Source organism: Oryctolagus cuniculus, chromosome 13 (assembly GCF_964237555.1).
Source record: "Oryctolagus cuniculus chromosome 13, mOryCun1.1, whole genome shotgun sequence".
Classification (NCBI taxonomy): Eukaryota; Metazoa; Chordata; class Mammalia; order Lagomorpha; family Leporidae; genus Oryctolagus; species Oryctolagus cuniculus.
This window is the reverse complement of record NC_091444.1, coordinates 17,650,477-17,664,582: the sequence shown is the minus strand read 5'-3', so window position 1 is coordinate 17,664,582 and position 14,106 is coordinate 17,650,477. Positions and strand designations below refer to the sequence as shown.

The following is a 14,106-nucleotide window of genomic DNA, read 5'->3' as shown; positions in this document are numbered from 1 at the left end:
CCTGGAAGGGAAGGAAACCACAGGCCGGCCCCAGCCCCGCAGGCAGCAGACGGGGTCGGTGTAACCTGACCCGCTCTCCTCCCGGCCCCGCCCCGACACACCTGCCCAGCAATGTGCTCCAGGGGAAAAGCTGGGAGAGTGCGCCACAACCCTGGCCCCAGGATGAGACACCCAGCTCACTCCGTGAGCCAGGGGCCCCGGGGGCTGGGGCGGGGCCCTGAGGGGGGCAGGGAGGATGAGAGGGGCAGACTAGAGAAACAGGAAGTGAGGGGCGTGGGCAGGGGGCACTAGGGCACCACTCAGGGTCTTCCCAGAACCTCAGAGTAGAACCACGGCAAACTTGGGCTGGGAGGCCCTAGTCTCCCCGGCACATCCCGCGAGGACCATAAAAGATTCCAACTGGGGTGGAAGGTGGGGGAGGGGCCCCTCCTCCTGGGCCGGGAGATGGACACCCACCTCCCACTAGTCATCTTTGCAAAGTGACCTCAAGGGTCCCAGGCACCCTCCGGTGAGGCTGCCGGGCTGCCGTGGGCTGGTGTGTGGTGGGGCACACAAGTCTGGGGCCAGTAGGACTCCGGGTGCCCCTGGGGCAGAAGCTGTGTCTGTCTCCCCCCACCCCCCGCCCGTCCCGCCCACTTCTCTGCTCCTAACCCCAGCCTTTGTGTGCAGGGTTCTCTGCAGAAGACCAGGCGCTCTCTAGGGAGCAGGAGCAAGCACCCGCTGTAAGTCTGCGCTGTGAGAGGTTCGAGGAGCCGCGGGGCCTCTCACCTCCATCTTCCAGCAGAGGGAGGCTGGGAGAAGGAGTGTGTACGCTGGGCTGAGAGCTGCCCCGGGCCGGGGGGAGGGGGGCCTCCCAGAAGCAACAGAAAGCCCCAGTCCTGTGTTTCAGGCTGCGGGAGTTTCCTAACCCTCCCTTGGAAGTGCAGCTTCCAAGTCAGCAGAGGGTCCCCGGGCTGGCTGTGGCCACATCACTTCCCCTTCGCGAAGGCACTCCTGTGTGTCACCCTCACCACCCCAAATTGCGGCTCTCACCCCTTCCCTGCATGGACCCTTGGCTTCACTCCCCCACACGGGATCCAACCAGCGGGAAGTCACAATTTCAAGGCCTCCCCCCCCCAGGTCTCTCTTCCATCCAGGAGGGCCCCAGGGGTCAGGGAGCCCCTTGGCTGAGCCGGCCTAGGGCTGCAGGGCCCCCTCCGTCCACCAGCCTGGTCCCTGAGGCTCCCCGAACCCCCCATCCCTGGCTCCATGCACTGCAGTAACCGTGAACTTCAATCAAGTTGTGCCATTGTCTCAGCTCTGTCCAGGAAGTTCTAAATGCCCTGGCTTCTAGCCCCGCTCCGACACCCCCAGCCCCACCGGCCAGCAAGCCAAACGCAGGGGTCCGGAAGGCTCCCGCAGTCCCGGCACCCCTCCCTGTGGTGGAAAAGCCGGCGCTGTCAAGACCCTCCTTCTTGCGGACCCCACACCCAGAGGCTGCAGCTGTGGGGGGGGGGGGCTGGGGGCTGGGCACAGCGGGTCACCACCCAGCCCCAGCCCCCAGCCCTGCAGTCTGGCCCCCAAGCTTACCTGCAGGGGAGTTTCCTTGTCGCTCCCGACCTGGGCAGGGCCAGATGAAGCATCTTCTGCAGCTCAAGCGGCCATCCGCGGGGCTGGGCACCCAGCACCCCCCCGCCCCGGGACTACCTTTGCCTGGCACCCGGCACACAGCCACCAAAGTACAAGAGCTGCAGGCCACGCGGAGGGCCCGAAACCCAGCCCTCGCCGGCCCTCCGCTCCCTTTTCTCTCCACCACCCCGGCTCCGACTTACGGCTCCAGCTGTACTTAAAGCGACAGTGCCCCATTTCCCCGTCGCTGACTTCTGTCCCGAGCCCTGGTGATGCAGGCTGCCAGCGGGCTCTTTAAGGCCCAGAGCAGGTAGACAAAGAGCCACCGCAGCCTCCAATGCCCCGGTGGCCTTGGAAGCCCAGAGGTGCTGAAGAAGGCTGGGGGCCTCGACCTCCACCTAGGCTGTTCCAGAGTTAACCCCTGCAATGCCAGGTATGGCCCCTGGGCTGGTGTGCACGCTACAGGAGGCAGAAGGAGGCGTGAGCAGCCATGCCCCACTAGGTCCCTCCTTGGGGCTGTGCACAAGTGGGTACCGGTACCGGGTTGGGAAGACCCAGGCAGAACCCGACCCACAGAGGGCCTCCTCCTAGCCCCTTTCTAGACTTTTAGGCACGAGTCAGAATTGGAGCAAGAGATCATCCGCACATTGCCTAAAACCGGGTCTGCAGAGAGATGTGAGCCGGATGAAGGTCAGACAGGGTACAGATTGCCAGAGGTGGCTCAGAACCGCTTAGAGCAGGGGCGGCTAAGCTGGTGCAAGCGCTCTGGAAGTCCTGACACCCTCAGGGGATGGGCGACAGACGTCACCCCAACATTCCAACATTCGGAAGATGCTGACTGGGAGGAAGGTATGCCTGCTGGGGGAGGCTGTGGGGACAAAGACCAGTTCACAGCACGCAAGGCTCTGCACCTTCCTCCAGGAGGCATTTGCAGCTGATTTCTTGGGAAACAAAGATTTTGTTGTAGGGTTAAAAAACAAAAAAACAGTGGGACCCAGTAGCAGGGCCCTTCCACTGGCTGGCCCTCTTCCAGCCCTCACTCTTCACCCTGCAAGGGGCCCAGTGTCTAAGGCTGGTCCCAGTCCCACCATAAGCTGCACAAACAGGAAGACTCCATCGAAGAAATGGACTGAGTACACCTGCCTTCTTGAAGCAACAACCAACAGCAACTCCTTCTTTTCAAAGCCCTCCCCCCAAAGCTGGGCCATCTGGTGTGGCTTGGGACACCCACAATCCCATCCTGGGGTTCCTGGGCTCCAGCCGCAGTGTCAGCTCTCCTCCTGCTAACGTGCACTCTGGCTCAAGTACTTGGGTCCCTGCTACCCACATGGGAGACCCTGGGTTGAGTTCCTGGCTTCCGGCTTTGGCCTGGCCCAGTCCTGGCCAGGGTGGGCACTGGAGGAGTGAACCAGCAGATTCAGCAAGTGCGCGCTCGCGCTCTCTCCCTTTCACACAATAATTTTTTAAAGGTCTCCGAAAGTGCTGGACTAAAGTGGGTGCAAAACACCCACTGGCGCTGGGCAGCTCGGTGTGAGTGAGCCCCAGGTCTCACACCCCTGGAGCTTTCTGGGCCTCAGTTTCCACAAATGTCCTGTGTGTGTTTGGGGTGGGGGATTCACACTCCTCCTGAACTGCCCAGGCCTTGAAGAAAGTCCAGATGGTGCTTTGATCCCAGAAATCCTCAGAAGAAGGGGCTCTGTCCTGGGCCCGGGGCAGGCTGGGTTGGGGGAGAGGTCTTCTCCTGTCCCTGCGTTTCCCAAATCTCCCGTCAAAGGGGAGTAAGGTTCGGCAGTGACCTCAGACCCATCTCTCAGACTACCCATGCACACCAGGCAAACAGGTTTCCACTCCTGCACTCTGCTGTGAATGGCTGGGTGGTGAGACTTAGGAGAGACACCGTGGCTCCCAGGCAGGCAGCCGTGGGAGATGGGAGAGAGGCAGGCGGGCGACCTGTTCTCCCCTTGGTCCAGCATGGGGTGCCTGGACCAGACCCTCTTGCTGGCTCTCCTGGCCCTGTGCTGTCCCAGAAGGGGAGGGCACTGGGTTCTCTGGGGATTTCTGTCCGCAGCCGTGCTGAGCATCTGCAGAGGCATCAGGGAACAGCTCACGGCACACAGAAGGGATTCTCCTTAGCTTGAGCCAGCGGGATCCCTCGGCAGCAGGGTGCCTGCCCCCAGACCCAGCTGCAGGTTTGCCCTACACTTTCTTCCTTTGTGGTTTTCCGGCCAGGGGCCAGGAGACGTGGAGGGGGCACCATCTTTCCGGCCAGGGGCCAGGAGACGTGGAGGGGGCGCCATCTGAGGCCTGGATGGGGCAGGGCACAGAGAGGCTTACTTGGAGGGAACGGGACTGTCCCTGAACAGCGCTGGGGGCCCACGTGGCCCTCACAGCAAGCCCACCCTGCCTGCATTCACCCCCACCCCACTGGGGCTGGGGCACAAGTCTCAACCTGCAGTTCAGCCCAGGGGGGCCAGGGTGCTCAGCTGTCTGAGGACTCCACACCCCTCCTCCTGGGGCTCCATGCAGAGTCCCAGGCTGCCACCTCCATGTACCCCTGTCTCCTCCTGGATGGGGAAGGTGGGGCATGTGGTGGAGACAAGCCCCCTGCTGCTGGGGGCCAGAAGGGGCTTTTACAGCGCAGGGGTAGGGCCCAAGAGGCTTTGCAATCTGCACCTGCTATTTCAGCACCCAGCCAAGGCAGCCTGGGTACCTGCACAGCCGCACCAAAGAGAAATGTGGTCTGGGGGCTTTTGGGAAGAGAGGAAAGTGGTCTCCCCATCAACGGCCCTGACGCTGCCCACCCCAGGGCTGTAGCCCAAGCAGCTGAGGCACACACAGGCTGGAGGGGAAGACACCTACTGCTGAGAGGGAGCTGTTGTCCAGTAAACATTTTTCCAGGAAAAAAAAAAAAACCAAAAACCACAGCCACTGACGGGGAGAGGGAAGAGGAGAGGCCTGAGAGAAGTAGGAGCCCTGAGCTCATGTGGCCCCAGGTCTGCACCATCAGAGTGGGGGAAACTGAGGTACACAAAGACCTGTCTGAAGCAGAGGGCAGACCCCTGAGTGATGTGCACGAGGCCCCTCAGCCAGACTCTTGTGTGCCTGTGCATGTGTGTCGGGGGGCGGGGGAGGCTCCCCCCACTTCCCCCACCTCAAAGGATGCCTGGAGCCACCCGGGCTCAGGTTCAGTCGTCCCAGCCAAAGTTCCATGTCCAGCACTGACATCCAGAGGTCAGTGAGGTTGGTTAGGGTGGGGCAAGAGGGAGGAGAGAGACAGAGAGGGAGGGAGGCGGGACGGAGAGAGAGACTTGCCAAGCCCCTGGGTGCTGGTGTCCTGGGTTCCCCTGCTATCTGTCTGGGGCCTGACCGCGCCCCTGGTTTCTCGGGGGAGCCCCAGAAATGAGACCCTGGAGAAGATCAGAGGCCAAGGTAGGCGTCCACTCTGCCCCGCCCTTGTTTCTCTCTCCCTCAGTTATGAGCTGTTTAGTTCCTACGTGGAAAATCTCCTGCCCCACCCACAAGTCTGGGCCCAAGACCCCTCCACACCTCGGCCAGGCTGAGCTGGCAGTGTCGGGACAAACAGCCAATTACAACCCAGGGACTGGAAAGAGGAGGAACGGGACCAGAGTGGAGGATTTGTGGGGGGGGGGGGGCATGAGAGGGAGCTTGGTAGATGAACCCTTTCCTTAGGGAATCACCTGGCCACTCCTCCAGTCCCAGCTTTCAAACCCCTACCCCCACCCCCAGACCCCTGAGTGACCCCACAGAACCCTGGGGTTGTGACCTTGACTGCAGGGTCTGGAAAAGTCACTGCCAGCCCTCTGCATAGCAGAAGCTTCCAGTACTTCCAGGTCGATGACATCATCCTATTTCCAACCAATCAGGATCTGAGGTGAGGCAGGTGCCACTGCACCACTTCAGCACAGTCAAGGCCACAGAGATTAGAAGAGGGGACCAAGACAGTAGGCCCAGGCCACGGCTCCCCAACATTTCTTTTTCTTTTCTTTCTTTTTTGAGAGGCAGAAAGACAATAAGAGGGGAAGGGTGGGGGGGGGGAGAGAGAGAGAGAGAGAGAGAGCGCTCCCGCATCCACTGGTTCATTCCCCAATGCAAGCACAGGCTGAGCGTGGGCCAAGGCTGAAGCCAGGAATCAGGAACTCAATCCAGGTCTCAACTACTTGAGCCGTCACCACTGCCTGCTGGGGTCTTGCCTGAGCAGGAAGCTGGAGCGATGGATGTGGGACCCAGATATCCCAGCTGGGGTCACAGGACCAGGTCAAGTGCCCGCCCCCAGGGGATCTCCTGGCCTATCAGCAATGCTGGGTTTTCCAGGGTTCCTTGTGCACGAACCTGGCCAGCGTCTCCCCTGCCCTGACCCAGTGAAGCTGTGACCTTCTCCACCAACTTCCAGGCTCTCCCCAGGGGGCCTGAGCCAGACCCATGTCGCGTGGTTGGAGAATCCAAAATGTCAGAGCCCAACAGGATTGGTTTGGACAGGAGGGGCAGGCACGTGGCTCAAGACCCCTGCACACCACCCGGGCTTCCCGGCTCCTTGCCACCAGACAGTGGCACCTGTTCTTGCCACCTTCACCTGTGGGGCCAGCCCAGGACCCAGTCCGGAAGCTTTTGAAGGCAGGCAGCAGAGTTAGAACTGGGGGCCCAACAGATGCACAGTGCAACGTGCCAGAGCCCGGCGGAGACCCCTCCAGATGGCAAATGGGCCAGCTGGAGGGAGGAGCCTGCTCCCAGCTGTGCTACCGCTCTGCAAATATTTACATGACCTTTGAGGGGACTCGCATTTCCCACCACCGTCCTTACCGCTGGGAGCAGCAGCAGAGAGGGGAGCCCCTAGATCTCACCAGCTCCCACCATCCTGAGGACCCCGGGCCACAGGACGAGGCTGGGAGGGGGGCTGCCTCTGCAGTGGGGGCCTGCAGGGTCCTCAGGGCAGGTCACTGGGAGGATTCCTAAGGGTGCCGTGTGCATGCATCTGTCTGTGTACAACCACTCTAGCTCAGGAGACCCCGACACCAGGAGCAACTACTTCAGAACAGCCCGAGCACCCACGACCCCAGCCTCCCGGGTGCCGAGTGGGACCCCGAGTCTCTGGGAGGCAGGGCCGAGACCTCGTGCAGTTGAGTGAGGGTGGACCTCTAACCCTGCACCCTCCTGCCTCCCTCCACCCCGCATCCTGGGCTGGGCCACCGCCTGCTCCACCTGGAGTCTCGGGGGCCCCTTCCCCTCACAGCAGAGCACATTAGATGCTACCGCCCCCTCCCTGAAGTCCTCCAGGGCTTCTCCTCGTACACGGGGCCCTCTTTACCTGGCCCCTGGCTACCTCCTGACCTCACTTCTGGCCACACTCCCCATTCCTAGCCCTGGGTCAGACACCTCCTTGAGCTCGTGGTCAGAGCCTCCTTGAGCTCGTGCCCACTTTGCCTCTGGGCCCTTGCACGTGCTCTGCTGTTTGCCTGGATGGTTCCATCCTGTTATCTGCATAATTTACCACAGAAGCCTTCCCTGGCCACCCTATCTCCACGCTCGGCCCCTCCCCCCCGCACACAGCACCCCCAACCTGTACATTTAGTTTTGTACATAACTTGCCACGTTCGCTCTGTGTGAGTCTATCTCCCCCTTGTTGTATCCACAGTGTCTCCAAGTGTCTCAAACTGCCCAGATGAACCAACAGCACGAGGTGGCTGTCATCATCCTCTTGTCTTTCCGATGACGAGACTGACGCACAAAGCCACGCAGGGAGTGAGTGGCAAACGGGAAATTAAATCCAGGTCAACGAGACCCCAGAATGTTCCATTCACTGTGCCGTTTTGCCTTCCAAGAACAGGAAACGAACCACAGAGACAGCCAGAGACAGGCGAGCTTATGTGGCCACTCCTGCCACACTTCAGGGCACCTGCCCGGCACTGGAAGGGCGGGATCTCTTGGCTGGACCCTCCCATGGGGAGCTCCTTGCCTTGGCTGGATCCAGAGACCAGGGAACATCTGGGGAAAGTTGGCTCCAGCGTGGGCCCAGGGCAGCTTGGCTCTCCCCCAGGGCCCTCGTGCAGAGGCTGTGGCTTGGAAAAGGGCAGTGACAGCCCGATAAGCTGTGTCCCTCCTCTTCCAATAACACTCGGCAGCCCTGGGAACGCCTGGGGCGAGAAGTCCCACCACCCAAGCCTGTCCACACGGCCATGGATGCGAAGATAGTGTCATTCCTGAACTGCCCCCTTGTCATCAAGCCCACAGGGGCCCAGACAGAAGCCAGACACGGAAGCAGAGGAAGACTGCCGAGATCCAGAGAGGCGACGACGAGAGGAGGGGCTGGGGACCTGGGGACGAAGGCTGCAGGAGGGCGAGAGATCTGCCCGAGACACCCGAGAAAGAAGGGACCAGGCCCAAGACGGACCCCTTGCAGATGAGCAAGCCAAGGGAGAAGGGGCGGGCTGGGGAGGGCACGCTCACCCTCGCCCTGGCTCAGGGCCCCAGGCCGAGCACTCCCAGGCACTCCCCGCTCCTGGAAGTCCCTGCACCTCTCAGACGCTTGGGGTGCCTGGCGATCTCATGCACACACAGCCTCCTTGTGTCCACGAGTGTCTGGATGCAGCTCACACAGCGAGTGTCTGTCTCTCATTCACGAGCACGCTGGCTCTGTGTGTTGATGGCACAGCCCACGCGGCAGCCTCATCGACCTTCTCTCTCCATGACCCTGTCCCGCATATTCAGCGAGTGCTGATCCCTCTCAGGCCGCCACATGCTGGCCTCTGTCCTTCCTGCCTGCTTTCACACCCAGACTTTCACACACCTGCCTGCATTTGCTCCACCGTACCCCGAAGCACGGGCAAGCACAATTCAGTGCGCAGCCTCTTTGGGGTGGCCCTGCACACAGCTCACTGGGAAAGCGCCCCTGCCCGGCCTGCTGGCCTTCCTTCAACTGCACTGAATGCGCTTTTGCTGCCTGGCCAGAGACATCTGAGCACCCAAAGCCCAGCGCTGGGCTCTCCCGAGCACCCTGGGACAGCTATGCCTTTGAGCTGCAGTCAAACAAGGACTTGTATTCATGCAGGCTGAGTCGGTTCCTTCTGCCGCTGGCCCAGAGCTCCTGGTTGTGGCTACTTTATGGCTCCCCAAAGCAAGACCCCCCTCCTGGAAGATGGAGAGGTCACTTAGGGGCATCCCAAGAGGGGGCCTCCAACAGCCACTCAGTGGTCAGTCAGCAGCATGGCTGAGAACGCAGGCTGCTGGGCGTTGGGGGAATCTCACTGGCAGAAGACAGGGTCTCTGTTCTTGGGAAGCTCCCCGGTGGAAGGCGTGAGACCCCCGCCCCTGGCATGCTCTTGGTGCACTGTGGGTACAGTGGGATGAGCATAGGGCATGGAAGCTGGGTCCTGTCTGTGGGGAGCAACCGGACTAGACTGAGTTACTGGAATTAAGACGTATTCTATGCATCTGCTCTCCCACAATATGGCGCTGGGAGAGAAGTAAACAGCTTCCGCACAGCTGCCTCCAGTTCAACTAATAAACTGTAGGACTTGCTATTGATTGGAGGAGAGCAGCGTACTCGGCGTGTGGGCAGCCGAGTTAGGATTGGCAGAGGAGGACTATAAAGGAGGAGAGAGACGGCATGCACCAGGAACATCTATGGGGAACATCTAAGGGAACCCGTGCAGCCCCCGAGAAAGCCGGCCGGCGGTGTGCCGCTCCCCTGCGGAAGTGGGGAATGTGGCCGGGGGAACTGCCCTTCCACGGAGGTGGAAGGGATAGTAGCCAACCCGGGAAGAACCAGCAGCAAACCCGGGGAGGGCCGAGCAGACGAAAGAACAGCGCAGGGTCCTGTGTCGTTCCTCCACGAAGAGGGGGAGCGACACTGTCACTCCCCGGTTTTGTGATCCTGTCAAGCCCGTTAGGACAAGTTCCACTTTCCTGCCTTGTGAGTGGAGGAGAGAAGTCCACACACGGTGTTGTCAAGGTTAAGTGACATAATGCCATTTCACGCGGTGCCAATCATACGTGCTGTGCACCGGTGAGCGAATCCAGAAAGCACCCAGTGTTACAGTACCAGTCACGCATGCCAGTTCCAGGCCAGCACTGGGACAAGGGAGGGGGGCTCTCTGGAGGCACGAGACTTGGCAACCTGGGCGTCACTGCCCAGGCAGGGAGGCTCCATTGCAGGGTGGCCTCTGCAGCTGTGGTTTTTCTAGGAACCAACCAGGAGGAGTGAGGTGACTACTGGGCACCTACTGGGCACCCGGGGCGTCACACACGCTGGATCGCCTGACATCCTGACAACGCTCCTCCTCCCAGGCTACTGTGCCCACTCACAGGGGATCACTGGCCTTCCCGGAGCCTCAGAGCTGGATCTGAACCCACGCCTGTCCCCTTTCCACACAGGTGCTGTCCCCATAGCATCCGGCTGCAGGGGACTTCTGGGCATCGCACAAGCCCAGGTGGCCATCACAGGACAGCAGGTCTGTGGGTGAGAGGAGGGGGCCGGCCAGGAGAGGCAAGCGGACAGGTAATGGGGAAGCCACACCCATTCAGTAGCATCCTCCACGCTTTATCCATACTAACCACCACCCCCAGTGTACGTCATTGCTCTCAGCCGAAACTCCAGCAGCCCAATTGTAGGTTACTAGGACACCCAGAGGAGGGGCCACCCCTCGGGTGGCATCGGTTGCCATGGCAACCACCACACATCCAGCTGCCCCTCTGGAATACGTGGCTTGCTCCAACCTTCCACCAACCTCTTTGGATCTGAATAGACGTGGCATATAGATTAACCCTGCACTGGCCGAGGAGAGGCATCCCCCATTTTGTTGGAATCCAGGGGTGTCTGAGAGCCAGGGGCCCTCTGCAGCCATCCCCTCCCTCCCGTCAGACCCAGGAAACTGCCCCTTCCTAATTAATGGCATGTGTGTCCCAGTCACATTTTCCCTGCAGCCACTGCTCACCGACCCTTCCAACGAGCTCTATGGCAGGCACCTGGAACTGAGCCCGTGTGGAGTGGCCTGCAAATGCCCACACGTGCCCTCAGCCAACAGTGAACAGGGGCACACAGGGAAACACACAGGTGTCCTTGCCCGAGGGTGGGGCAAGTGTACGCCATGGCCTCTTCTGGAAACCCAGGCCTCCGGGTGCCTGCAGCAGTAACCTGTATGAGGGCAGCCCTCATGCAGGTCCCTGCCTCTTCCCTGACTCCTCCCACTCCCCATCAGTGCTTTCTGGGAGCACCTCCCACACACACACCCCCCACACACACACTCAAACCCTTGTCTTGAGGTTGCTTCCATGGCTATCCCGCTGCTATGGTTTAAGGTGTCCCCCAAAAGCACGCGTGTTGGAAGCTTAGCCCCCAGTAGAACAGTGGTAAGAGACAGGGCCTCTGAATGGATTAATGCTGGGATCACAGGAGTGGGTTAGTTACCGTGGGAGAGGGTTCCTATAAAAGGTTAAGTTCGGGGGCCAGCTCTGGGCTGCATGATACCAGCACCACACTGACTGGGGTTCCGGCTGCTCCACTTCCAATCCAGCTTCCTGCTGAGGTGTCTGGGAAGGCAGGGAAAGACGGCTCAAGGACTTGGGTCCCTGTCACCCACGTGAGAGACCCGGATGGCGTTCCTGGTTGCTAGCTGTGGCCTACTAACCCAGATCTGGTGGTTGTGGCCATCTGGGGAGCAAACCAAGACAGAATCTCTCTCTCTCTCTGCCTCTTCCTCTTTCTCTGAGACTCCGCCTTTCAAATAAATAAACAAAATCCTCACAGGAGACCAGGGAGGAGTTGGGCGCCCCTCTCTTGTGTGCGCACCTCTCTCGCCCTTCCCCCTCCCACTGTGGGGTGATGACACAGCAAAAGCCCCCACCGGAGGTGCTCCTTTGAGCTTAGACTTCCCAACCCTCAAGATCTGCAAGCCAAAGGAACTTCCGCTCGTTACAAATCGCCCACTCTAGCGCTCTGGTGCAGTAGCACCCAAAAGACTAAGACAGCAGCTCAAGGCATTCTTCACACCCGGGAAACACGCGTCCGACTCGAGGGACCGACGGCAGGAAAGGGGTCTCAGCCACTCGAGTGATCCCGCGTGCGGTCAGCTTAGCTCCCACACGCTGCACTCATGGTCCGGGCCCCAGACCACCAGCTGGGCACCATTTGCCGCATGACAACATTGCACAAACAGGTCAGCGTGGGTCAGGATTTTCCATCTCACTGGGCGACCAACTTTCCCTGTCATCCTCCTGGTGAGGACGGCAAGCCTCACTTTCAAGCCTGAAGGCTAACACACACTTTTGCAAATACCGTTATCAGTGTTCAGAACATGCGCGTGCCAGCCGAGGCCATCGACTTGCTGACGTCCGTCACCAAGTGGCTCAGGACAGCCAGCATTCGTCACGCACCCGTGCTGTCAGAGGTACAGGTATGAACTAACCTGACCCTCATCTTCCAGTCCGCGTTTTCAGCTGTGGAATCCGAATCAGTGGGAGGTGAAGACAGCAGAGGAAGAGGCAGGCTCCAAACCCAGGCAGAGAGGCCGGCAGCCCTCACCTGAGACCCGGATGGCTACCACTCGGCCAGCGGGCGTCGCCAAGCCCATTCTCCAAGGTCTGCTTCATGAACTGTGCACTGCAGGACGGTCAACCAGTGAAACACCACTAGGCCTCGCTACAGACTCCAAATTCAATGTATTTATCTGCCAAGTTAAGCCGCCACCTGCGAGGCTGGCATCCCGCATGTGCCAGTTCAAGTCCCAGCTACTTGGCTTCTGGTCCAGCTCCCTGCTAATGCATCCTGGCTTCACTGAGGCCACTTTGCTCTCTGAACCAGCAGATGGAAGACCTCTCTCATCTCCCTCTCTCTGTAGATTTGTCTTCAAATTAATAAATAAATCTTATTCTGATTTCTAACAACTCCTAATGAAGACAGAGGCCATCAGTGAAATGAACAGAACATTAACGAGATCAGAACAACCCATTTCCAACCAAGGGCCCTTTACATTTTTCTAACTTTTTTTTTTAAAGATTTACTTATTTATTTGAGAGGCAGAGTTACAGAGAGAGGGAGAGACACAGAAGAGAATCTTCCATCCACTGCTTCACTTGGCAAATGGCTGTGATGGCCAGGAGTGGGCCAGACTGCAGCCAGGAGCTTCTTCTGGCCTCCCACGCGGGTGCAGGGCCAGGCACTTGGGCCATCTTCCACTGCCCTCCCAGGCCATCAGCTTTACGTGGACTCAGCAGCTCCCCGCCTCCCTCTTAGGTCAGAAGTCCCGCAAAGGCAGGCACTGAGCTTCCTTCCTGAACTTGAACACGGGGCTCTCCCCAGGACGGCCCCCTTCTGCTTTCTGCCCCCGCCCCCCCCGCCCCGACATCGTGTTCCGTGGGCAAAGCCACGCCTGGTCCAGCTCCCAGGGGCACGATGCCCCAACAATGGCCAGGAAGCAGAGATGGTAGAAATGGGACGGACAGAGCCGGTGCTGTGGCGCAGCAGGTTAACGCCCTGGCCTGAAGCGCCGGCATCCCATATGGGTGCCTGTTCAAGTCCTGGCTGCTCCATGTCCGATCCAGCTCTCTGTTGTGGCCTGGGAAAGCAGTGGAAGATGGCCGAAGTCCTTGGACCCCTGCACCCACGTGGGAGACCAGGAAGAAGCTCCTGGCTCCTGGCTTTGGATCGGCACAGCTCCAGTCATTGCGGCCATCTGGGGAGTGAACCATCGGATGGAAGACCTCTCTCTCTCTGCTTCTCCTCTATCTGTGTAACTCTGACTTACAAATAAATAAAATAAAAAAATATTTTAAAAAAATGGGACAGACAACTCTGCTGCTTCCACTGGAATCCCAAAGGGTTCTCTTCTCTGGCACAGACGCAGCACCCACTGCAGGAGAATGCCCGCCACTCACAGCGGCTGGGTGGCGAACCTCAGGGGCTGGGAGCCGCGGCCGAGGCCCCCGCCGCCCGGCTGGAAGTGTCTCTTTAAGGCTCGGGAGCACAGAGCCAGCCTGGGAGAAGGCAGGGGCCCACAGTTTGTTTTATTTGACATTTTTCAACGTCAGGACACTTGAGAGCCAAGGAGGAAACAGATCCCATCTGTTCCTGAGCCCCCGAGCGCAGTTCAAGAGGACAGGCGGGGAGGGGAGGGAAGGCGGCCAGCAGGAAGCAAGAAGTCGGGGCCAGCCAGCCACACACAGAGGCCAAGGACCCACCTGGGGCGGGACACGGGCTGTGGCAGTGTCACCAAGAAATCCCCGTGTCCCCAGACCCACGCCCCCCCAGGCCTATGAGGCTGGGGCCTGCTGTCTCAGAACAAGGCGCTATGGCCCTGAGCGTGGGGGCTGGACAGCAGCCCTGCCAGGCCTGCAGCTGCCTATGTACAAAGTGACTGGCGCCCCCTGGAGTTGTGGGACTTGGCAGCTCCACTGCCGGCAAGGCCTGCGGGTTCCCACCAGTTACTGCCACGAAGCTTCCACATGGCCCACCCACCCCACCACGGGCATGGACAGACACGGACACCC

General features: G+C 60.0%; 1 protein-coding gene across 11 annotated transcripts in view; it reads right to left on the bottom strand.

Moving 5' to 3' along the window:
- NAV1 (neuron navigator 1) overlaps positions 1-14,106 on the bottom strand; it is a 232,671-nt gene that overhangs the window by 73,296 nt on the left and 145,269 nt on the right. For 4 of the 11 annotated variants that reach the window (XM_051820457.2, XM_070055084.1, XM_070055085.1 and 1 more), the window contains exon 1: positions 1,570-1,851. The exons of the other annotated variants lie outside the window; for them this stretch is intronic. In XM_051820457.2, coding sequence (XP_051676417.2) covers positions 1,570-1,622 — 53 coding nt within the window. In that variant the 5' untranslated portion in view covers positions 1,623-1,851. Of the gene's footprint in view, positions 1-1,569; positions 1,852-14,106 lie in introns of those variants that run through there. 11 annotated transcript variants of the gene reach the window in all.